This window comes from Ptychodera flava, chromosome 22 (genome assembly GCF_041260155.1).
Source record: "Ptychodera flava strain L36383 chromosome 22, AS_Pfla_20210202, whole genome shotgun sequence".
NCBI lineage: Eukaryota > Metazoa > Hemichordata > Enteropneusta > Ptychoderidae > Ptychodera > Ptychodera flava.
This window is the reverse complement of record NC_091949.1, coordinates 21,229,380-21,256,516: the sequence shown is the minus strand read 5'-3', so window position 1 is coordinate 21,256,516 and position 27,137 is coordinate 21,229,380. Positions and strand designations below refer to the sequence as shown.

At 36.5% G+C, this 27,137-nt stretch overlaps 2 protein-coding genes across 2 annotated transcripts in view; one reads left to right on the top strand and one right to left on the bottom strand.

Moving 5' to 3' along the window:
- LOC139122941 (uncharacterized) overlaps nt 1-26,795 on the top strand; it is a 44,167-nt gene extending 17,372 nt beyond the window's left edge. The window contains exons 5-8 of the mRNA XM_070688830.1: nt 15,435-15,617; nt 19,026-19,143; nt 22,697-22,873; nt 24,343-26,795. Of these exons, the coding sequence (XP_070544931.1) occupies nt 15,435-15,617; nt 19,026-19,140 (298 nt within the window). The 3' untranslated portion in view covers nt 19,141-19,143; nt 22,697-22,873; nt 24,343-26,795. The remainder of the gene's footprint in view (nt 1-15,434; nt 15,618-19,025; nt 19,144-22,696; nt 22,874-24,342) is intronic.
- Nucleotides 396-3,285, bottom strand: LOC139122940 (uncharacterized). Its single transcript, XM_070688827.1, has 2 exons — nt 3,071-3,285; nt 396-2,298 (listed from the first exon to the last, which is right to left on the bottom strand). Exons 1-2 carry the CDS (start codon nt 3,272-3,274, stop codon nt 835-837), a joined length of 1,668 nt encoding a protein of 555 aa, XP_070544928.1. The 5' UTR covers nt 3,275-3,285; the 3' UTR covers nt 396-834.
- Nucleotides 26,796-27,137: the final 342 nt, after the last annotated feature.

The following is a 27,137-nucleotide window of genomic DNA, read 5'->3' as shown; positions in this document are numbered from 1 at the left end:
TATGTGGTTGGTAGATTTGTTGTGAAACAGTTTGCTTGTAATGATACATTCAGTGCAGTGGTACATTTCTCTTTGTTTTCATACTGGCAGTACAAAAGCATTGATAGCCCTTATCAAAATTGTTATGAAAATTGCATCAACCCAAATAAAAAATAAATATTGTGCAAAAGCCATTGGCATATATATTCTTATGTCCTTGAGCTGCATCTGTATGAATTCTTTTTGGTCAAAATTCATTTTTTATGATTTTAAAATTTTCTTTAATAATTGTCTGAATAATTTATTATATGTATATAATATTATATGTATATAATTGACTGGCAATGAATTAAAATAGTTCATTATATATAGATAATTAAGTAAATAGTTCATTATATATGGATAATTTAGTAAATAGTTGTATATAATATATGTATATAATTGACTGGCACTGAATTAAAATAGTTCATTATATATAGATAATTAAGTAAATAGTTTATAAATGTAAGTGATATAATATAATAATAATATTATGATATAAATAGTTGAATAATTTATGTATATAATTGACAGATTTGTACCAACAGAAGTACAAGGATAAGAGGTCATGAAAATGGCTAATTTTTTTGCCCTTATTATCTGCCTTTATCACCAGTGAATTGTTCACAGCTTAGAATCTGACAAAACATGGCACCATCATTTGAATGCATCTTCAGAATTTCAGGCACCACAAAGAACTCATAAAATCTTTCAAGCTTAGGGAAAATAGTTTCCTTCCACAGCTCAGCATTAAATGCAATTCTCTCAACATAGATGTCACCCTCTCCACTTCCTGACTCAGTGTAGACAACAAAATCACACCACTGCCTCTTTGTCACTGCCATCTGACACTGGACTTGGTAGAAGTAGGCGTGTTTTCCTGTTTAGGTGAAGTGATCCATCAGATGATTTCCTCAGGCAGAAAACACAACCACGTTCATCACAGAGGTGAGATACCGGTAATGAGGAAACAGGACATTTGGCTTCCATACAACCTTCACTTGGCAAACTGGTTGGGTCATGGACATGTCTATCAACACTGGCTGCCAACCAGGAATACTCTGGTGCTACTGCCAATCCCGCCTCTGATGTTGTAAGTCCTTGGTGGCCATTATCTATCATGTGTTTCGTGTAAGCTTTTACTGCTTTTGGCTCCATTACAAGACCATGCTGACATGACTTTGGAGTATACTGCCTCTTGTCATAGCTTAAAATTTTTCTGACAACATTATCTGGTGGTGTATTTTTTCTTCTATTCATGATGGTTCCCACAACTGATGCTGTTATTCTCCCTTGTCGATGTTTGTACCAGTTCTCATTATCAGCTTGGCCCCGGGTAGCTATTTCAATGCTGGCTGCTTCATCAATACTAATCTTCTGCTTGCAAATGAATGTCTGTCTATCAAGTTTGGGTTGTGTACATTCAGATATTGTGTTTTGATGACTGTGGCTACATGATTGTGCTGAATTGGCATCTACACTTGAAAGTGGCTTGGCTTGGTTACCACTCAATGCTGCTACAGGTACAGGTAGAATTGTGGTTGCTGCATCTGGAGGTGTATCAGAGTATGGTTGGTCATCAGTGGTGGCTGGCTTCGACAATAACGAATAAGGATGATCAGAATCTGCAGCTTGCCTTGATGTGGAAAATGGCAAAACATGTAGAAAACCAGATGATTTCCCTTGACATTTCAACACATCCAACTTTCCCCGGAGGTTGAGAACGCGTTCAGCATTATTCTTTTGCATATGTGATTGTCGCGGATCAAGGTGGTGGTTTCTCCTTGCTGTTGTTTTGGGCTTGTCTGGCCTGTGTTTAACAAATACAACTTGTTGGATTGGCATGTTTTTCTGCTTGACTCTTCTTGAGGGAATGTTCCACTGCTGGGGTAGTGATGTACATGTGATTTCCTCATTTTCATGAGATATATGTGTCTGTTTGCTCTCTGACAATCCATACAAAAATGCAGCAACATGACAGCAGAGGCCAGACAAACCTGCTATACATGTACAGTAAGCTGACTGAAGCATCAAGTTACTCTTTCTGATGGAGATATATGTTTTGTAATTTGCTTTCTTCATTGATGGAAGTATGGAAGCTTTCAGATAGACAAATGGACTTTCTTCTGACATTGGGTGGTATTCTACAGATTGTATATGACCAGCACGATAAATTCTGTATCCTTTACCAAACTGCTTGTCAGTACCCCTGGCTTTCTCCTGTAGGTGTGGTTGATTTACAAGAAAATGCCACATTGATCCAAAATCAATAGCTGGTACCTATATATTTGACAGTGACAAAATAAAGGAAAAATACAGTGAGAAGATATTTTACATTCAAAAAAACATTCATGTTAAGAAAACAATGTCCACTTTTTTCTCATAGACCCTTCAATTTTCTTTAGCAAATAACTGATGATAACACAAGTTAACCCTTAAGGTGCCATAGCATTAACATGTAACAGACAAAATAAAGGCTAATTGATTGATATATATATATATATATATATATATATATAATGGATTGTGCAGAGAAGTGGTCTGTCAGCGTATATGCTGACGTGGCCTGGGAATGAATCTTTATCAACAATAGTGATTTCATGAAATTGGCAGAAATTATATGGCATGGTCTCATCAATTTCTTCAGCCAGGATGGGTGGAGGGTCGGTGGATTTCGTTGCTTCGTTGTGGATATCAAAAAGTAACTGACCCCTATTTGAAAAGTAAAAACCACAGTGGCCCCCATATATATATATATATATATATATATATATATATATATATATATATATATATATATATATATATATATATATATATATATATATATATATATATATATATAATATATATATATATATATATATGAACGTTACTAGTTTGTGAACAATCAACAGAACTATAAATCATGCTCTGGTGTGAGGCCATTCACATTTCCAAAACAGAGTGACTCCCACATACCACTAATATTGAAAACATGGTGACCCCCTCCCCCTGACCAAAAATCTGTCCAGGCCCTAAGCTTGTAAGTAAATGATGAAATGTCAATTACCTTGGTCAAGTCTTTAACCCACCCTTTATCGGGTGGAACAGTAAACTCAGTACTCAGAGTTGCAGGCTGATCAATACCCCTGGCTTCGAGCTTTCTTTTCACATTTCTTCCGTTATCAGGATCAACAAGGAAACCATCCAATCCACCAGCAATGTAGTCATTTACTCTAAATAAAATGAATACAAAAGCATGAAATCGATACATCTAACTGTAAGACAAACTCGCTTATTTTGATTGGAGATCACAGTGTACAATGTCTGGTTCAATGAACGGCGATGCAGTTGACAGCTCATACAAATCCGTACCAATATGGTTGTTAGGAAATATATTCTTGTATTACGTCATTATTAGTACAGTGTCTTACTATAGATACTCTGATAGCATTCCTTCTAAGACTAAGCTTTGAGGCACCGCTTCCTATCACTGTTTATTTACCAACCAGAGATTCCATCTGCTAAGACAATATGTCTAATTCATCATGTGCCTTTCTCATGACTCATTGACACTTTTCCCGCCCAAAGTGCTTTATCTACGGGAACCTCGCCTTCCCTAATCAGAGACTCTTCCACCCTCAACAGAGACACTTCACGTCACTATGGTATATGTTTCAACAAAACACATCGACGAATGCATGTTCAGATCAGGTTCCCGTTTAAGCTCCCTGTTGCCAAAAATGTGAAGACTTTCTGTAAAATTGACCACCCGACGCAAAAAAGCCTCTTGGGACGACAACAGCATGTATGGACTTTAGGTACGCGTTCGCGTACTGTGAGTGACTAACCGGCACTGTGCATAACATCGACATTGCCGGTATCGGGTTCACTTTTTGATGATGTTGCTCTCTGAACTCAACAGCAGCTTATGGTCGCATTTTTAGAGTTGTGCAAACATTTTAACCACAAACAAATATTTTACACATAGATCATACAGATTTATGAACCCCCAGGGGAAATAACCGATAATGACATTTGTAAACATATCGTTATCGCCTGTAATAATGTAACCAGTAGACGACATTACGACAACGTAAACATCCACATACCTTTTCACTAACCAGGGTTCTCAAAAATTTTTGAAGTAGGTGGAAAATTCAGAAAAGTAGGCGGTTAGCTTCTGTGTGCAACCAGGTTCCCTGGGCGGGCGGGGGGGGGGGGGGGGGGGGGAGAGACAGTTCTGAGCAATTTCATGCATTCTTATACAGTGTATAAAAGGCTATTCCAACATACACACAGGGGGGGAGGGTGTAAGGGAGGGGTCCCCTCCCTGTGTGCAAGAAATTTTTAAAATTTGAAGACATTTGGAGTAATTTCATGCATTATTGTACTGTATGAAAGACCATTTCAGCATGAGAGTGTTAAGGATTATTTTTAAATTTGAAGACATTTCTGAGCAATGACAAGAAATTTTTAAATTTTGAAGACATTTTGGAGTAATTTTATGCATTCTTGTACAGTATTAAAGACCATTTCAGAATACAGAATAATCATTATCATTGCCAATTACAACATGTTTTCAAGGGATAAAGTTTTAAAAAGTCAGAAAAATTAATTTGATATCACTCGGGCCTGTCAACTGCATTCAGTTAACAAGGATAATAGCAAAATTTCACCAGACTGTTGTGTAGAATTATGTTTAGCTCATGACTTGAACAAACATTTTGAAATACATCATAGAATGGGGCCTAGGGTTTTCATAACCCAGATAACGATCCGCTAGAATCCTGACCAGCCTGGCTGTACAGAGTGTTTTACTGATTTAAATAAACTTGATTGAAGATACAGTAAAATCAAAGAGTTTATTCAATTCAATGAATTATAGGAACACAATTTTCAGTGATTTTAATTCACTGTACTAATTTCACAATAAAACGAATCCGCGAGCTGATTATTGATTTTTTTGCTGATGTTGAATATAATTGAAAAAGAGAGCTAAATTTCAGTGTTCATGTTTGATAAACCTCAAACTAACGACACTGAACGCCAGCCTGTACTACACCGTGTGTGTACAAAGCACCGGTAGTCAATTGTAACACAGTACACACAACGCGATATCGGTCGACCTGAAATTTGACACTGTGATCGACGTAGCGTTTCAAAAGTACGAAAAGTGAGACCAAGTAATATTTTGTTTATTAAGATTTGATCTAAACCTCCCAAAACCAACAGACAAAGTCAGAAAATCAAAGTTTTCAAGCGTCGACTTTCTCTTCCGCGATGCACACAACCACACGGCCCCTCCACAAAACGCGATGTCGATCGACTTGAGTTGACATCGTGATCGACCATGGATAGATTGACGTGGCGTTTCGAAAGTATGAAAAATGAGACTCAGTAACTTGTGGTCGCTTTAGATTTGATCAAAAACCTACCAAACCCATCAGGCTAGGCCCTACTCTTACGCAGAAAACCAAAGCTCTCAAGCGTCGACTTTCTCTTCCGCGTTTGAGCGAAACAAAAGTCGGCTTCATTCGGAAATGGTCGGCTATTCGCGGGCATAACGTAATTGTTCGGCTATACCCGATGTGAACGTCGGAATAATTCGGGCTGTGATCGGGCGAGCGAGGTTCACCTCGAGAGCGATTCCCAGTCACGGTGTACAGTAACAACACGTTCGCTGATCGCGGTACCACAGTGAGAGCAACAAGTTCACCGCGTAAATTGCTAGACTACATATAGCCACATCGGCACTTCTGAAATATTATCTGCGGCTTGCAAGACCACCAAAAAAATCTAATTATTGTTATCAAAACCAGAATTTCCGGGCCAGAGAGCGAAACAGTGCTGAAAAGTAGCCGGCCAAAATACGAAAGTAGCCGGTCAATTTGGCCGGCATCCGGCCTAAAATGAACACGCTGGCTAACTCTGATTTTTTCCCTGAAATAGACGCCCCTCTTCTACATTGTAACCATCTCTCAGTTGCCTAACTGTCGATTAGATGGGTCCAGAAACAGATAGTCTAGCACCAGGAATATCATCCTCGGTAAGATCTATGCATACAGTGTCGTCTGCCATCTTAGCTTGGGTAATCCCCATACCAACGGCCTCAAGCGGAACTGACGTATTGGGGTCATAGGGGTCATGAAAACGGCGAATTCCCCTTGCTTTATTTTAAATACATATGCTCCTAATAAGAGGTCTGACCACAAAGGTTTTCTTGAAGCTGTTAAGAGTGTTTTAACTGATTACTGTCGAGACCCAACTTGTACTATTATTTGGGGCGGAGATTTAAACTTTTCAATCAACAATAATTTAGATAGGTCGGATAGTAACTGTCGTCCATGGAAAAGCTCCGTAGAGGTTTTTAATGACATTACTAACCAGTTCAACCTGGTTGACATTTGGCGTGTCCAACATGAAAACAGAAGACATTACACTTGGCGTAGGAGACGACCCTTTGTCCAACAAAGTCGTCTGGATTATTTCATAATTTCAGATCAATTACAGAATATGGCCAAGAAAACAGAGATTATTCCAGGTGTTAGCTCCGATCACTCCGCTGTTGTTTTATGTTTATCAAACAATAATGGTGTGCACGGCCCTTCTCATTGGCGATTTAACTCCTCTTTAGTTAATGATAGTAATTATGTCAGGTTATTAGATGGAAATATCACAAAATGGCTTCAGGAGCTGACCGATATTGATGATAAAAGACTGCTTTGGGACATTATTAAGTATAAAATCAGGGAGTTACTATTGGCTATAGCAAAGCCAAAGCAAAGAGCGCAAGCAGAATCTACTCACTTTAGAAAATAGGGTTAAACATTGCCAGTATATTTACTCTGTAAATCCAACTGAGGCAAATCAGGCACTCCTGGATGAACTTACCAAAGAATTGGACAGTTATTATGATTATATCACAGAAGGCTCTATTATTCGTTCCAGAGCTACTTGGTATGAAAAGGGGGAAAAAAACAACAAGTTCTTTCTCGGTTTGGAAAAGTCAAATAAAAGAAAGTCAAGTATAAAGGGGGGAGCATGCATATATTATTGATCAACCAAATGATATTCTCTTAGAAATAAAGAATTTTTATCGCAATTTGTACGCTGAAAATTTAAATGAGGGTGCAGATACAACTCAGTTCTTGGAAAATCCTTCTATCCCTAAACTTTCTGACTCCTCTCAACAGATTGTTGACCAGCATTTGAGTTTAGGGGAGCTTCTCAGCACACTGTCTGGTATGAAAGATGACAGTCCAGAAATGACGGCTTAACTGTTAGGAGTTTTTTGCCATTAGTTGGAAAATTGGTTTTAGATTCATTGAATTCAGCTCTTGAATATGGTGAATTTTCGATTTCACAAAAACGAACATATACTTTGATCGAGAAGCATGGACGATATAGCAGGTTGTTACAATATTGAAGACCAATTTCCTTGATGAATGTGATATTAAAATTTTCTCTAAATGCCTTGCAAAACGTTTGGAGAAAGTACTCCCCAGTTTAATTGGCCCACCAAGTCGCCTCAAGGGGCGTAATATTAGCGACTATGTGAGACTTATTGATGAAATCTTTCATTACACTAGAGAGTTAAACATCCCCGCTTTCTTAATGGCAATTGATTTCGAAAAAGCCTTTGATACTGTTAGCTGGTTTTACTTATTTCAAGTTTTAGATAAATTTAATTTTGGTCCTATTTTCAAACATTGGATAAAACACTTTATAATGGTATTGAATGTTGTGTAATGAATAATGGTTTCAGTACAGGGTATTTTAAGTTAGGTAGAGGTGTTCGCCAAGGTGATCCATTGTCACCAATGCTTTTTATTCTGGTGCTGGAAACTTTACTTCTAGCTATTAGGTCAAATACAAATATATCTGGTATCTCCATAATGGACATAGAGATAAAAGAGTCTGCATTTGCAGACGATATGACGTGTTTTCTTTCAACTACTAAGTCTGCTGACGAACTTTTTCTTGTTTTAAATAGTTTTGAGAATTGTTCAGGTTTAAAAGTTAATTTTGACAAAACCGAAGCCAAATGGCTCGGTAAGTGGAAAGACAGAAAAGATGAACTGTTCGGGGTAAAATGGCCCACATCTCCCATAAAAATCGTAGGAATGCACTTTTCTTACGATAAAGAAGAAGCCAAGAGAAGAAACTTCAGTAACTCTGTAGAAAATATGAAAAAAATGCTCAACCTTTGGAAAAGTAGGAATTTATCTTTATTTGGTAAGGTTCAAATTATCAAAACATTGGGTATTTCACAGTTTTGTTACTTTCTCAATAACGCAACTATGCCTAAGAACATCATTCAAGACGTTCACAGATTGCTGTATGATTTTCTATGGGAAGGGAAAGATAAAGTTGCGAGGAAAACTATGGTAGGAGATGTGGGCCAAGGCGGCTTAAACATGCCCAACTTACATATTATGAAAAAACAACAGAGAATCTTGTGGATTAAACGTTTGTTAAACCCTGAATTTTCACATCCATGGAAAGTCTTTCTAGAATATAGACTCAAGTCTTTAGGAGGTTACATCATTTTCAATTGTAATTTTAAAACTAAACTTTTACCTGTCCACTTTACAGACTTTGTCACAGATTGTTTTGACACTTGGGCCGAGGAAACAAAGAAATACCAGAGTAACATAGATCAAATTATTTGGAATAATGAAAATGTACTCATTGATGGAAAATCAGTGTATTTGGAAGACTTTGCAGATAATGGTATTATGAATATTTCAGACTTATTTGATGAGAATGGAGTGATTCCCTGGACAACAATTGTTCATGAAAATTTTTCACCAATCCATAGACTACAGTGGCTGGGTATTTTATCGGCCATCCCCGAGGAGTTAAAGAATAAGGAAAATACAATTGATGAATTTAGTTTTTCTCTTTCTGGTTGTCCAACACCATTACATTCAATTTCTAAGTCTGAAATAAAACACGAGTTAATAGAGAGGATCTTTACTGTACCTGTGAGTCAAAGAAAACTTGAAGAGGTCCTCAATGTCAACAATGTACAGTGGGAAAAATTATACAAGTTGATTTACAAAATGTCAGTTGATTGTAAATTAAGAGAATTCCAGTTTAAAATTCTTCACAACATTTTGTTTACTAATCAAAAACTTCACAAACTAAATCCTCAGAAATTTCCATCTGAGTTGTGTACTTTTTGTGGTATCGTCCCAGAAACTCTGGAACATCTTTTTCACCAGTGTTTCTATACTGTAGCTTTATGGAGAGAGATAATTTTTGTTTGGGGACAACCATTGAACCTTACTGGTAGACCAAGTAGACTATGCCAAATTTTATCTGATCCAAATGAAACATTGTTAGTCAACTTTATTTGTTTACTTATTAGAAAACATATTTACTATTGTAAAATGCAGGGAAGCAAACCGAATTATAGAGGTGTACTTTCCTTTGTCAAGAGAATCTATCATATTGAATATTTTATTGCAAAGAAAAATAACAAATTACAGTCTCATTTGAAAAAGTGGCAACCCTTACTACATCACTTATATTAACCAGCAAAATGTCGCTTATTTTATACTGTATTTATACTTTATTTATACATCTATTTATTTATTGTACGGAGAAAAAAAACAATTCAATGGATGTAATGTGAATAATTAATGCACACCCAATAAAACATTGCAAAATATAAAAAAAAAGTGGTGATCAGTGTAATAAATGCTAGGTTCACTATCGGCACCCCACTGTTAGGATTGAGATAATGTTCTACTAAAATGTCTCGCCTGCCCAATTCAAATCGATCACAACACTGCACTGTAGACACGCTGTAAGTCTGCACTCCGACAATGAACATCAATAACAACGGTCGCTAATATCATACGGGAAAATCCTTCAGTAAGGACGTGGGCAGCTTGATTGTTCAAAATATAAGACATTGTGGTGGCAATTTGGCATCTAGCGAGGTACCACGCGGAGCTACAAAAAAACAAGCAAGCGACCGTTTTAGGATAAGCCTGGAGGGAGCCAGAAAAGTTTGGAAGAGATACGTGTATCAGGACAAGTTCCCTTCAACCGGGATGAGAAAAGTGTCGTTCATGGTTACACACATGTGAATACATGTACATGTAAAACGCTACCCCGACTGTACTTTACTCTTACCTTTCAGTACCCAGTGAAATTGGAGTATAAGTTTATTCACGGTTTGTAGTAAAGAAACATGGCTTAGTGCAAGTGAATGTTTATTTCGAAAGTTTTGCAGTCAAGACGGGCGATGTCTGTAATTTAATTGCTAACATTTTCAAAGTGACATTTTCTCAATTCCCGCGTCTGAACAAAGTCTGAACGCGACACTTACGATACACGCTATAGTATCGTTGGTATTCATTCACTGCAATATTGAAATCGGCACAAAATGTGTGATGTTCTGTAACACTGACTGCATTTGAAATACATGAGTTTTAGCAGAAACTAAATACTGATAGGGCAAATGCTGTGGTCAACACCATTTGTATACAGTGTATTTTATAATCACTCCGTAATTTCAGGCTAATCGGCGTGTCCATGGGGTACCGATAGTAGAATCATTATCACCACTGATGCAGGGTAAAGTAACCGTTTTATCACCCTTCTGCAGACAGAATTTCTGCTTGCACCAGACAGGCTTGATCAACACTAAAGTGGCCACGGGTGTATATTACATACTAACATCGCTACAAGGGATCTACAACGCTCCGAAAGATACTACACCCCTTTTCTCTCTCATAAGTTTTCCTCAGATTTCCTTTTGGTTTACACTATATCGTATCTCTCTGTCCTCCCTTTTTACTCGTCTGTCTCTTTTTAACTTCTGTAACTACCCCCTACCCATCTACAAGTGAGAGAGGGGGTAGCATCCACTTTGAATTCGTGAAAGAGGGGTTTAGTTCTGCAAGGTCGACTTTTCACGATCTGATGTCATTGCACTACATACATACATACATACATACATACATACATACATACATACATACATACATACATACATACATACATACATACATACATACATACATACATACGTACGTACGTACGTACGTATATATATATATATATATATATATATATATATATATATATATATATATATATATAATATATATATATATATATATATATATAACAATCAAATTTCTTGTTCACATGTACACTTCTAATCACCATGCCAGTGCAGTACATTCGTATCAATTGTCGAACATATATAAATGCACAGATATATATCTAGTTTTGATAGGGAAAAACATTAATCATAGTTTGCACCATAAACTACTACATGCAGTGAAATTACACTTTTAGGTGAAATTCGATGATGAAATTTGTTGTACACAAACGCGCTTCAAATCACCGTACCCCAGTGGATTGATGTTTAAATGTTTAAAATAAGATATATGTGGTGGCTAGTTTCATATGTGTGTCTGTGTAGTATTTTACATAAATACCTAAATACATACATACATCACACTTACAAATATATATATATATATATATATATATATATATATATATATATATATATATATATATATATATATATATTCGAAACTAATGAGAAAAATCACACAACAGTTCTACATCTGAGTGTCTTTACACCGCAAATTGTTGGGACTTGAAAAAATGATCCGTGTAAGACATAAACCCACGTCCCCGGAATTCAGCTAGGATGCTCTACCAACTGAGCTAACGGATTAGTTCATTTGACGTGCGCCGTCGGCCTTTTTTCTTCACCAAAAGAGACCTCAAATTTACACTGGTTATTGTCTCGAAGGAGTTGTTTTAAGACACCGTAAATTTGTAACAAGAAACGTGTTTTGTAATATGACAGGTCCCCCAGTGTTGTTTAGCGTGGAAATTTAAAGTCGAAACTAACTGATCAGTTAGCTCAGTTGGTAGAGCATCCGAACTGAATTCGGGGGACGTACGTTCAAGTCCTACATGGGTCATTTTGCAAGCCCCAAAATTTGCAGTGTAGAGACACTCAGATGTAGTTGTGTGATTTTTCTCATTAGTTTCGACTTTAAATTTTCCACGTACACAACACAGGGGAACCTGTCATTTTACAAAACACGTTTCCAGTTATAATATATAAGCTGTAATGTACTTTCAGTGCAGTCTCTTATTCCAATGGGAGACTGTGTATAACGCCTTTAACGCTAGGTTTTCGAAAGTGCGTTTGCCATACTGTCTTCATCAGTCGCCTCAAGTTCATCTTCAGTGGATAATTGTGTTGAAAAATTGACAGATTGTATGCATTCCTATGCTATCCTACTTGAAGTTTGTTCTTTGACTGGGGAAACTTGGATGTCAAATTTTGTTCTACTGTACTGTGTCCAAGGTAGTGTTTGTATTGTGTTTACTGGATTGAAATATAGATATATGTTCTCGTCAAAATGTTTTGCGCCGTACGTTCCGATTATAAAGTTGAATTTTTCTTTTTTGTTTGTTCTGAGCCGTAAAGTTTGTTTGGTATCACTGGTTGACGAATTGTTTTTGACTCTTCCTTTTTATGTAAGGGTGACCCTTTTATTAGCTCATGTGTGTAAACACGTGAGCTAATGTCATAGCGATGTTTGTCTGTCTGTCCGTGTGTGTGTTTTGTGTCTGTCTGTTTACAAGATTGCTCAAAAAACGCCTGAACGGAATCAAGTCAGATTCGGCACACAGGTACCATATGCTACTTGCAAGAACTGATTAGATTTTGGTTAGTGTGGCTTGCATATTGATGAAGTTATGCAATATTGTTTTTTTTCCGTACAATGGTTTCCCTATGGAGACGGTAATGACAGTGTATATATATATCAAGAAATACTGCACCAAATTTCATGAAACTTTTCACAGATGACAGTCTCAGAACATTATGATGATACTGTGAGTGTCATGTCAATTATCTTCTTATTTGCATATTTAATGAACTTTGTTATTAGTGAGATAACTTTGAAATTCCTGCACGAAACTTGATGATATTTGCAACAAATATTGATCTGATAAATATCCAATTGTACTGAGAAGCATTGAGCAGTGTCAAGTTAATAATTAGCTCATTTGCATGTTTTATGAAGTTATGAAGTTAATTAAGGTTCATTTGCATATTTAATAAACTTTGTAATTAGGTATATAACTCTGAAATTACGGCACCAAATTTTGTGAAACGTGCTACAGAAATTGATTTGATAAATATTTAATTGTGCTATGAATCATTGAACAGTGTCAAGTTAATTTAGGGTTTATTTGCATATTTAATGAACTTTGTAATTAGTGACATTACTCTAAAATTACAGTACTAAATTAAATAAAACGTGCTACAAATGTTGATCTGATGGATATCTAGTTGTCCCATGAAGCATTGAGCAGTGTCAAGTTAATTAACAGCTCATTTGCATATTAAATAAAGTTTTGTAATTAGTGATTAAACTCTGAGAGTACTGTGCGAAGTTGAAAAAACCTGCTACATATAGTGATAACATATATCTTATTGTTCTGTGAAGGGTACTACTATTAATGAACCTGTTGTAAAACACGTGAGCATATTCAGTTCATATCTGGGTTTTTTGTTTCTCGTCTCCAGAGGAATACTAAGACAGGGCGGCGGTCGAAATAAAAACAAACAAGTACCAAAAAAACTGTATTTGTTTCAGTTCAATGTTCTGTCCGTTCAGTCTCTCCAATTTTTAAGTACAAAAAACGTGTATTTGTTTGAGTTTAATGTTCTGTCCATTCACTGTCACTGCAATTTCTTGTCTTTCAATTCAGTGTTCTGTACTCTCTGTCCTTTCAGTCTGAGTTGCTGCAATCTCACAATTTGATGACGGTGGTGCTGTTGCTAAGATGATCGCCTCAGAGGCGGCGCAAATAAAAAGTTTTTTTATTTTCATGTGGGAGCTGAAATTTACGGTCGGTCGGGAGATGAGAAACACAAAAATAAAAAATGTCACCCTAACAATTAGTGTCTAAAACTACTGTGCCATTTCCTTAGTCGGACGGTTTGATTGGTATCTCGCCGTTTTCTGATAGTTTTCTCAATATACCTGTGTTTTCGAGGGGAAATTCGCATAGATTTGAGGTTGCTGTTTATATCGATGTTAAATTTGACTTTTTTCTCGTGTATTACGTCATTTTGGTTGACATGATGTCCATTGTGTTCTGTCTCTATGTCATCTTATGTTGGCCTACGATATTTAAGCTTATTACTGATTTTATTTTTGGAATGGTAGTGTTTTTACTTTGTTGTTGTTATTGTTGTTTTTGTTGAGGCTTCTCTCCATTTTGAGTATGTGTTGGCCGTTTGGTATTGTTGTCCTTGTTAGGCCCATGGCATCAATTGTGTACGTTGTTCATAACGTTTGCTCTTCTGGACTGTTGCGCCTTTTTTGCCGATATATTGAAATTGGCAAGGACGTTGTCTTGCTGTTTTTCTCACCTAGTTCAGGACGTCTTCGATCTCTCTTACAGATCTTTTACTGTTCGTCTTCGCATACACTAGCGTTCTGTTCGTCCTCGGAAAGAGTTGGGGTAACCGTCGGTATTGCTCATCATAAAATCATTTGTCTCGTTTCTATAGAGCGTGGCGTTGACTCTTGTTACTGCCTTCATATTGATTGGTTAGTTTTCTTGCTAGTCGCATTTTATTAAGAATTCACCTACATAGGTAACTCATTTAATCTTGCCCCAATTTTTGTGGGGCCAAAAAACACGCAACAAGACACACCTTGTGTCGGCCCAACAAGAATAAAGTCTAAGTCACTGCAGTCCCTTCGAACAGTGGCTTGTCTTGATACCAGGTTGACTTGTACCATGTTGAGAAAATTCGCAAATGAACTGTACCACATTACATTTCGCACAAATGTATCCTTCATTTATACTAGCATTCTACATATATGGCACACACATCTCTCTCTCTCTCTCTCTCTCTCTCTCTCTCTCTCTCTCTCTCTCTCTCTCTCTCTCTCTCTCTCTCTCTCTCTCTCTCTCTCTCTCTCTCTCTCTCTATATATATATATATATATATATATATATATATATATATATATATATATATATATATATATATATATATATATATATATATATATATATATATATATATATCTCGAAGTCTACAGATGTCCTTGTGGGAAATTACAGTGCTCGATGCTAAGCAGAGCGTAATAAATAATAACACAAATTACTTCGAGTACAAAGTAATGAAATCTGTTACCTAAGTTTCATGCATCCTGCAATCTTCTGTCTGAAACTTAAGTAAGAGATTTCATTTTTTTGTACTTGATGTAATTTGTGTTATTATATATATATATATATATATATATATATATATATATATATATATATATATATATATATATATATATATATGGTTCCAAAATAGCTTTATTGCAAGTTCGCACGTGTTCATCGCTATCTTTCCCTTTATTTAGACTATTCCCAGATGTCAAGAGAGCTATTTACCTTGACGTTGACACCGTCGTAAAGGAACCAATCGAGAACCTGTGGCGTATTGGTCAAAACTATCAGTCTCCATTACTGGCATCGGAGGTCAACAGAACGTATGAACAAGACGGGTTTTTCTTGGAAACTGTCTCAGACCTTTATCAAAAAAGGTAAGAGATGTCGTACTTGGTTTTACAGAGTTTGTGTGGAAATAGGAAGGCTTAATGGCGATGGCTTTAACATTTTCGTGCTTTATTCTGTAAGACAAGTGCTTTTTCATATTATCCATAAAATTAGGGTGTATTGAAATACAAAGAATTAGCCTTACTAGTAAAACGCATCATGTTTAATAGCTTCCAACATTCGTTTCTACACACAGTAATGTTACTACAGGGCGATAATATTTTGCAGTATTGAAGACTATTAGAGCCAATCTCGCGCACAGAGACTGTAGCGCGGCGTGGATAATTATGTCCTAGCAAGGGGGTCTGATCAATGGCCGCTCAGAGACTCTCTAGCTAGCTTAGAATTATCCATCCCGCTACAATCCCTGATGAGTGGAGATTGGAATATAGCTCTTCTCAGTATAAGTTTGTTGCCAAATAGACCAGACACTGCTGCTAAGAACGTGGACACATTTTGTTATTGTGAAATGCATGGCTGCTGTTACAGATTGTAGTCTGAGCTGCAAATTATGATGTTAAGGGACTCGACAAAAATTACGTTGGGGCTGGCCGGTTATTTTGCAGAGTGGGTCGTAATTTTTCGCGCAAGAATTTTTGAATTGTCATGAAATTTCACGTATGCTTTTCGGGGAGGGTCACCTTTTTTGCGCAATTATTAGAAGCAAAGATATGGCCGATATAGCGCTTCATCCATAAACATCAAATCATAATACATGGTGTCTATTGGGCAAACTATTAACAATTTTCCCCTACAAAATAAGCTATATCTGTACTTTTATATATGTTGGATAATTAATGTAAATGTACTTTGCTTGAAGAGAGTGGTAAAAAGTGCATGTATGTACAAGAAATTTGATTTTTTTTAGATTTCATCGAAAATTATGATTCACATGGGAGTCTATGAGAAAACTGTGAACATTATTTGCCATTATAAAACTAGCAATATTTGCTCATTTACAGATATTAAATGATCGATGTAAATGTATTTGATTAAAATAGGATGATTACAAGTGCATATGTGCACAAAAAATTAGATTTTAGAATTTCATCGAAAATGTGGATACCCTATACATATGCGTCCATGACCAAAACTATTAATGTCGTTTTTTCAAAAATAACACTAGCGATATTTGTTCATTTATAGACATTGGATAATTGATGTAAATGTACTTGATTAGAATAGGATGGTTACGAGTTAATAAGTGTACAAGAAATTTGATTTTGGAATTTCACTGATACAAATTTCATTAGACATTGTAGTCTCCGAGGAAACTATGAATAATCTTTTTAGAGTAGTAAACCGACTAAATCTGTGCTTTATAAGTGGTTGGCAACTGATATGGATCAGGGTAGGGTGTTTTAAGTGCAAATGTGAACAACAAATATCGGAATTTAAGGTAAAGTTCGACGAATTCGGACTCGCACGCGCTTTCTAACGTTTCTGCGCAGATTTAACTCCAGCCTGCCGCAAATGGGTTATTTTGTAACGCATATATTTAATATCACCTGTCATTGTTGAAATTGCGCTTTTACCTAATTTTTTGACCTAGTCTCTTAGAAATACATGTGACCTATAACCTTGTCATATTTTGACCCCCTAGGAAGCTGGTTTTTATTCAATATGAGAGAAAAATAACACATTTCTCCCCCATTTACATGGCGCATATTACCCATTCACCTTGAGATATTGTAAAAAGTAGCGTGGTGACACCCTTTTATTAAAAATATAAACTAAATGGTATTATGTCAGGATTTTATTCGCCAAGTTTGGTCAAAATGACACCATTCAAAGCGACAGGAAGAAAGTTCTAAAATTATGTAGTGATATAATTTCGATATCGTCATTTTGTAATCGATACTTATGTTAAAATTTCTCTACAAACATCATGAAAACTATACATTCGATATATATGGATCTTAAGTCTTGGTATTTGTTAAAATTAACCCATTTGCTAAGCGTTTTATAATTGCTTTCTTTAGTTTAAGTGAATTATATCATTTTTATTTATTTCTAACGACGCCATTTTAACGTCCGTTTCCATAGAAACGAGCGTGGTGATCCCCATTTTTTATTTCGTTTTTGCACTTGCACAACTTCCAAGAATATTTGTGCAAAGTTTCAAGAAAATGACACCACAACCTAATTTTGAAGTAATTCGTACTAACCTTAAGCCACTATGTCAATTCACCTCTCATGGTAGTTTAAGAGAAAACTAACATTTTCCACATCAAACCTTGCTATATCTGACCATTTATAAGTCAATGTTGTTAAATAGTGGCTCATAGGCTATAACAAGTTTTTGACAAACAATAACAGTGCTGTATGTAACAATTACAAGCAAAACTATAAATGAAGGTAAACATTACAGCTATTGCATGTCCTTTTTTATTTTGAATAGCCAATTGTACCGCAAGTAGTTGATATAATTATTTATAGTAAAAAGCTAAAAGTATTCTTTGAAAGTTCAAATGCTAAATGAGAAATTAGATTTAAATTAAGACATTATTGATGCGACACGCAGGGTGAGGGTCAATGTTTTTTGCGCTTGGAAATTGGGGAGGGTTACTACTTTTTGTGCAAACGCTTTTGAAGAGTCATTATTCTACGCACAGCGTTATTTTGAAAAACACTGGCCTTCCCCTCCCCCGTTATTTCTGTCCAGTCCTTAATCGTAACATTGACGGTCGCCTATGAACTCATTTTCGTCGTCTTTGCAGGCGTAATTTCTACAAATGTAATATACATTTGCAGGAAATATTTAACATTAATCTTAAAAGAATTTGACCTTTTTGTGATATCAAAAAAAACATGAAATACTTGCCTAAAATCCCGAAGGTCTCTTGGTGTACAAAATGACGGCGGTACATAACTGCAAAAGTGTTACTGTAAGAATTACCCTTTGCTGGATGCAAACAGATGATTTCGTTTCTGACCTCACGACTTAATGGATTTTTTCAATGCCTAATTGCTTTAATATGACAAATGAACATTGATGCAATGTAAGGGGATGCTGCTATTGTTATCTATATGAAATGCGCCGCTAATTAAGATTTCATTACAAAAGCTTGCATGAGGTCCAAACTTTCTCTGACAATGTATGTTCAACCGTGCACAGTGACAGTTGTGCACGGAACTTGATTTTTGGGTACGGACCGCAAAATGTTTCAATGAATGTTTAATCTTGTCTCGCTGCAAGTAGAGTTGAGGGAATGCACAGTTGACAGGTATTTCAGCATGTTTCACGAAGTCAACACAAACTATTTTTATATCGAACAAAATTCATGAAAAAAACTCAAAAAAGAGTGCCTTTGTCCTATTACTATTGAACCAAAAAGAATGAGCTATTTTGAGAATGAAAAATCTTTCTGATGTAACCTCGGTTTTATCCTCAGATATGGCAAACGTTTTGATCCATCAAGGACGGTATTTAATGGCGGCGTTCTTGTAATTGACTTGGACTTCTATAGAAAATACAATTTAATAAACGAAGTAGAATACTGGGCTTAAGCTGTAAGTATTAACACTATATCTTTTGATATTTTTCTGAAGTGCTACTGTACTTAAGGTAGATCGCGACTCGGGGACAGATATTCGGACTTTCAAACTTTATTAATTCTATCCTGATCTACCCCTTTTGGGGGTTCATTTTAAAGCTCTTGTGAAAGGAAACTTTTCACCGTCTTAGTTTTTCGAAAATCGAAAATTTTATTTTTCTCCCTAGAGTTAACACAGGGATGGCGGCCATTTTGAATTTCAAATATCTGTAAATTTTAGGTAATTTGTCTCCCTAGTACCAAAATTTGCTCGGTGACCCCCCCCCCCCCGATTTTTATTCTTGATTTTGAAAGAGAACGGTTGAAAAATTCATTGAGGAAAGTTTGAGCAAAAGTTAAAGTCTTTCATTTTCGAAGCGCATACTACCTTAAGTCACTTTAATCACAGAGCCAAGAACACGGAACTTTTTTATTTATTTATGCGTTTGTTTATTTGGTCGTTTATCTAACTATCTGTTTGTTTATTTTTTTTTCTATTTATTTACTTTATTTATAGTTCGTTTGTTTGTTCACTGCAAACCATGCGAAGCAAGCTATTGACACACTCATTCAATATTCGCGCTGTGACATTTGAAATACAGACACAACAACATAGCAGAAAAAAGAAAAAAATACCAAGATTAAGATTATTTTGTAAAAATAAGTAACTAAAAGTAAATATTTAAGCATTGATATTAACTTTCAGTTCTGTGCTTTTATTTTAATACAAGTTACGTGACAGCTTTTCCCTACACAGATCTAGACATGGCCAGATGTGACTATCAGAGCCAAGAGTCATAACTTGCCACGTCGATCAATATTCATAGATTTACTAACACCACCCGAAAAACGTTGTTAGTAATCCGGAGGTTTCGCGAAGTTCTCGAAATCAGACTGAACAAGTTCAAAATGCTACATATATCCGACAATTTTCAAATAAAGGGAGTGAGAAAGGCGATTCATGTAAACTGGTCTGAGATCTTATCAATTACATTACAACTAGAAATAATAACAATTAAAACTCCTAATGAGAACCGTAAGTATAGGGCTGCAGATTTAAATACAGATTTCAGTGTAGTATTTCTATTTAATATTTACGGTTGTTCACAGAAGAAAAGCCATTTAAAGGTATACAATCACCTGTAATCTAAATATGCCCATATATGGTCAAAGGGGCGTTCCTTGGTATTCAAAACACCCATGTGAGGGCGCTGTTTTTAAAAGCGGCCACCCGCTTAAAATCTGTGATTGGTTAGATTTTCTCTTTCCATGGCAAAATTGGAATAGGTGACAGTATACCTTTAAGGCGATACCGAAGGATTCAAAGCGCGCGTTGGTTGCTGTCGCTGGCAACGTTCCAAACGCGCACTTTTGTACGTGCAAAATCTTACCGTTCCGTTGTTTTCTATGGATTTTTGACTCCTAGTATTTTGAAAATGCTCAAAATCTTTCAACTCTCTCAATTGTGAACCAATTTAGCTGACCTTTGGTAGGAGTATTGAAGTCATACATGAGAATATAGATAAGCATGAGTTTCTAAAATTTCCGGACCGTTTATGAGATATCGCCGTAAAACCCCTTTAAGATTTCACAAAATGACACAGTAGATATTTTCCTGTTCAAAAATCGTTTGTACTTGAACAGATAACCTAATCCATGCTAGGGGCTCTAAAGTGTCTCATGTGTTACATTCTGAAATTCTTTGAAAATTTGGTGCAAATTTGTAAGAGCTGAAACGTTTTAAAGTAGAGCTGTGAAAATTTGTATATGTGTGACGTCACTGACCAATCGCGCGACAAACTTCCGTCTTTTGGAATCGTATGGTTCTGTAAATCTTTATTATGCAAAGACAACCATGAAAACTTTGTATTTTGATTGACTTAATTTTATTATTCCCAATAGAGATAACTCATAGATTGCTTCCATTTTGAATTTCAAATATCGGGAAGTCATGGTTAATTTGTCTCTCTAGTAACAATTTTACCAGGAAGACCCCTGCTTTTTATTCTTGTTTTTGTAAGAGAATGATCGAACGTTTCACTGAGGAAAGTTTTGAGCAAAAGTTAAAGTATTTCGCTTTCGAGGCGCATACTACGTTAAAAGGCCAGTGTTGTAACTTTTGAAGATTTTGTCACTGTTCTTGTTTTTAATGTCAACTACAGTTCATTGTTCTACTCCCAAAGTCATGTTTAGAAACATGGTGTTCAGCTTGTCAGTTTTTTTGCACATGTGTTCACTGCATTGTTATTGTTGACAAGTGAATTCTCGGCCAGGGTAAAATATTCAAATGTAAACAATAAGGCCAAGAAAAATAAAAAGTTTGTTTCTCATCCTATACATATTGCAAAAATGATGCGGTGACATGGGGCTTTTTTCCTCATTTTTTTTTATTCTTCAATAAACTAGAACGCCCAAAGAACATGAAAACAACATAGGAATGCACGCAGAGATAAATGCACAGCTGTGTTGCTTTAGTATTTTTGTATAGCAATAGTTCTGTTGTTTGACTTTTAGTGCATCGATGCACAGTTTTGACAGCTTAATATAACAGTGACATATGTATACAGTTCTGAATGGAATGTTAGTGTCAGTTATTTTGTTTACAGTTCTGTTTCATACAGCACTGTATTATGCACTATCGTTGCGTATTTTTGCAGTTTTTGTCATTTTATTTCCTCATAATCAGGAAAAAAAGGTTGACACGGCGGGTGTGGATTGACGCGCGCAAGGATGAGAAACAAACTTTTTATTTTTCTTGGCCTAACAGTGCATTTCACACGTACAGACGCAGTGCTGACAACCTAAATAGTGTTTGAACATGCTCTTGGAAGTAGTTCAAGAAATTAAAAAGCGAAAATAGTGAAAATCATCAAAAGATACAGATACTGCCCCTTTACGCAATATCATTACTCAAAATTGTAAGGGCGAATCACTGTCTTTCTTCGATGTACTTTTTTTATTTCCGCCGAGGTTGACTTACAGGAACTCGGTCACCTTAAGGTAGCCATGGGGTCACGCACAAAACATAAGCGCAGTGATTTCCGTATAGCATGATTCGCGGTCTACGTATAAAAATGTTGACTCTCCTCTTTTACCATATATGGAAATATGCAAATTTTCGGTGACCGAACATGGTAAAGGTGAATGGCTGAGTGGAATTGATACTTCTACTGACGATGTGTTCATTGGTGAACATCATTGATATTGGTCAAGAATACTCTCTTTCTGTCAGCCTTCTCCTTTGCACTCTGCGAGAGAGAGAGAGAGAGAGAGAGAGAGAGAGAGAGAGAGAGAGAGACGGAAAAGATCACAGCATAATAACTTCGTACTACAAATGTTTGAAAAACATCGGGGTATGATCGATTATGCGTCATAGTTTTATGTCATAGCTATGATATTACAGAAAGACATTAACCAATACCATCCATTAATATTCATAAATCAATGGAAAGTCGCTGCCTTTGCACACAACCGATAGGTATGGGTTAGAATGTGTGTTATTGAACCAGCAAATGTTTGTACTTTTTCAGTGTGCCGATGCTCCTATTCGGCTCTGGAAGTTCGACTGCCAATCCATTTTTCAGATCGTCTATCACGACACTGGGCAAAGCTGAATGACAAGTGGAACAGCCGGGGTTTAGGGAAAAGAAGACCACGCCCTCCGGAACAGATTGAGACTGCTGGTATTTTGCATTGGTCGGCAACACGTGAGTGCAGCTAGCTGTCTCTACTAAAATGAAATCTTTTTTGGATAGTAATATGACATGTAGAAACAACTTTTTCTAACCAGTAATTTCTTATCCTCTTTAGCATTATATTAGGAGTAAGACTCCCTCGTTTCCTTTGAATCGATTTGACAGCCATGACTGTGTGCTTGGGATGTGGAGACATTTAGTTAGGACTCAAAATTGTAACTTATTGCCCAGAACACTTCAAACTGCAAAACACAAACATGGCAATTGGGCAGAAATGGAAGGATCAAAAAGTCTACAATTTTGGCCAACTACTCATGTCTAAACTTTACAATTTTTACAAAATGATGGGGCAAAACCAAATACGAGGGGTCAACGCTTGTGCAAATATTTCAAATAGATCTAAAGTCATGAACATTCTACAAAATATCCTCGGTCGGTCAAAATGTACACATATGTGTATACCCTTCCGATAGGAGTTCCCCCGGCCGTGTGCACTTTGTATTTTATTTACAGAGGAGGGTCACTGTTTTTTGCGCATGAAAATTAGGGAGGGTCACTCTTTTTCTTGTAAACACTTTTGAAGGGTCACTATTTTATTCGCGCATCGTCATTTTAAAAAACACCCAACATCCCCCGTAATTTGTATTCAATTCCTTATGGGGGACAATCTTTGACTATTTTAGAAAACAGAAGTCATGTCGCATGGTACTTCCAAAAGTTAACTCCACCCCAGGGCCTTTTGGTGCCTAGGGTTAATCAATCAAATCAGATGAAAAAATGGGGTGTCACATTTTACAATTGATGAATTGGGTGCGTCGAAAGTTAGAAATTCAATTTAGAGGGGGTCGCTTTTTGCATTTCATTCGTAGCATAAGTTCCACCGACCCTACCCTCCTACCCGTATAAAAGGAATGCTCCCTGAGCATACCACACGATATTGGATCACTTCCCTGTTTCAGAACAACCCAGCGTGGTTTTCGTCAGTCTGTATCTGATGCTTTCCAAACCCACGCTCATTAACAGACCTACCCGTACTCATTCACAAGCCTAAGTTGAAACCAATTCACTGGAACTTACAATTTTGGAATTAACTGTTGATGTTGTGTTTTTGGTATTTTAACGGGCCGGGCTATTTTTATTCAATCCACAAGTAAAATGGCGCTTATTGCGCCAGGATTCATTTAAAAATTAGAACTAAAAGGATAGCTATATATGTGAAACTAATGTGAAACTTGTATTTTTAGCCCTGTGGTTGGGAGAAGTGAACACACAATGGGCCAAGATGAAAATATGTTCATTGCATCTCCTCCACGAGTTGTAGTCATAGAAACGACATAACCGAGTATATTTATCTCCTCGTGCTATTGTTGGGCAATAGTTGATGGGCTCATACACAATCTCTAAGACTGAAATCTATGTCTTTTCGTCTTTGTACTATTTGAAACTACAACTGCCCCTTTTAATATTTTATACGTGTATAGATAAACCGTGGAGCGGTGTCGGACCACATGTGGACCTATGGGAACACTACAGACCGGCAGAATGTTCTAATCGCGGAGTATGTCACCATAATCCGAACGCCACTAGGTATGGATACTGGAAGTGTCACTGTGAGGCACAGTATTCGGGCATTCGGTGTCAAAAGAGTCTTTGAAGGTGAGGCTATTTACTCTGCGAATGTTCTATTGTACTCAGGTTAATCATCCCAGTATGATATTCCTGTGTCCACTGTAAAACTAGGCGTACATAACGCGTGATTTTGGTACAACGACTGTATATTATCCTTATAAATCCCACTGTTTTGTAAATGAAGACCGCTGAAAATTGTCAGTATTTGGTGTATTTAGTAGAGGGTGTTGCGTTCACCCTAAGGAACCTCCGTCCCAAGTTATGGTATAATGGTGAGTTTGAAAGCATTGTTTGCTTACGAGGTGGTGTGCATGAGCATTAACGAAAATCACAATGATTTTTCCAGCCTATAGGCAGCAAACGAAAAATTATCATTAATTTTCAACTAAAAATATTGTTTCCTTGCTCTGGAATCATATTCTATTCGCGGTAATTCCTGTAACTCAGAGCTATTTTGCATTCGGTAGAATATTTCGACTGAATCACTCAGCCTTCATCAGCTGTTGTGTCATTGTGAATAGTACGATGACGTAACCGGTCTGCTGACCGCAGGAGGGCATTGTAAACTGCTGGAATTTCAATCCCTTCATCCTTATTGAGGGCTGGCCGTTGTGCTTTGATTTCAACAGCCTCTTTCACTCTGCGTTTGATGCAATGATCTTCGCATTAGATGATCTTGACATTGTCAGGATTGATTGAATGTCCTGTCTTCTTGCAGTGTTCATAAATTGCAGAGGTTTCTCGACTCTGATGTTCCGTGAGTCTCGTTCCTAGTTGTCTAGCAGTGATTCAGTCGAAATATTCTACCGAATGCAAAATAGCTCTGAGTTACAGGAATTACCGCGAATAGAATCATTAATTTTTTTTTAATATGGTAGAAATTCTCTTTATTCAGTTCTAATTGCCTGGTTGCCAAATATTTCCAAGCAACCCTAGCCCGTTCACCGCAATATGATGCGACACTGCATTAAAATTTTCAGTGACGCAGCTGTTATTATTGTTTTTCAGAATTAATTCTTTTTCTGACAACTTACATGTTATCATGGTTACATACAATCGGCGTGCGGTCGACCAATAGAACGTTTATACAAAATATACTGAAAACAGGTATTTCACGACGTATATTTATGAAAATATTATCTGACAAAATGGGCCCGCGACCATCTGTCGTAACGTTGTGTAAGTCTTACTCGACCTGTATCAAAAACATGAACAAATTGAATGATTCACTAATTGAAATGTTGATGTCTTTACACTCCTTCCGTTTAAGGTTCGAAGACAAGTAATTGACCTTTTGAATCTAACAATTCTCTGCTAGTTAATAAGCTCAGAATCCCCGTAAATTATACATTTTCTAAAAGCCTAGATATAGGGAAACATTTTGAAAACCAAAATGTTACCATTGTTTGCATAACTATCAGGTGAAACGTAATTTGCATAGCCTTTCAAAAATCGGTTTTCCCTTCGTTTTGTCTTAATACTTCAAAATATCTGACTCAAACTTGCTGGAATGCAAACTGTTCCAAAGGCCATCCAAAGTGTGTCTCAGATTTTTTTACATCTTGCTTAGTTTTATGGAGCTCAAAAAATCAACTAGGGTTAAATTCACCGCTCTGGAAGTTTTTCTGGGATACAATTGTTTTAGAAGGTTTAAAAAAAAATCTGAGACATACTGTGGAAGATCCTTAGAACAGCTTGCACTCATACAAATTTCAGCTACATATCTCAAAGCATTGAAATAAAACATGGGGTGACAAGATTTTGTGACTGAAGTGTTTAAGCTAATGAGATACAACGTGCCGGTACTTTTTACAAAGATTCAATGTCAGTAAATTATTTTGGAGTCCTTTACCATTAGGTTTTGCTCTATTTACCTTGACTTTGGGTTGACGGAAATGATAGTGAATAACGTCACATTTATGTAAATTACATGCAAGGTTGTAAATATTAGAATACTTCACGTTTGGTGTCTTTTGGATAGCTACCTTTGGAGGTTCACAGTTTCAGAGAAGAGAACACAATTAACTTACAAATCTATTTTTGTCTCCGAGTAAAATACGACCCTGTCAATTTATTGGACCAATGATCCTTTTGCGCTTAAAGACATAAGGGATGCACTGATACAAGTTCGCATGAAAGGTCACACGAGACTTTGAACTTATGCCAAGGGAAGGAATCAAAATTTGATTACATACAAAAATGATCGCTCAGAATCAGTTTATATGGTGCATATAGTTATGTATATACCTATCCTTTCTTCGGTTTAATTGTATCTATTGTAATAAAAACATTCAGATTTTGCAAATTAAGTCAGAGTTTGTACTTTAATTTTAAAAGAACAGCTGGACGTAAGATTTACTAAAATATCATTTTAAAAGGGCATCTGAACAATAAACTCGACTGTATGTATGCATGTACATGTATGGAAGGGTGGGTTGATACATGGGTGGATGCAGGGATGTATGTAGGGATGTACATATATGTGCACCCGTGGCCACATTACTGTTGAATTACGCCCACTTGATGCAGTCGGAAATTCTGTTTGTACAAGACAAAACCAGCTCTATCTTCGGTTGTCAATAGGAGCTTATGATTGGCACCTTGTGTTCAAGATTGAGATACAATGTAACATTACCACGTATTGGTC

What these genes read in the sequence shown, in the direction of transcription:
- LOC139122940 (XM_070688827.1), bottom strand. Translation starts at nt 3,274, where the DNA reads ATGTATCGATTTCATGCTTTTGTATTCATTTTATTTAGAGTAAATGAC. An exon ending in GGGTTAAAGACTTGACCAAG is followed by an intron (nt 2,299 to 3,070) that starts GTAATTGACATT and finishes TCAAATATATAG; the next exon opens with GTACCAGCTATTGATTTTGG.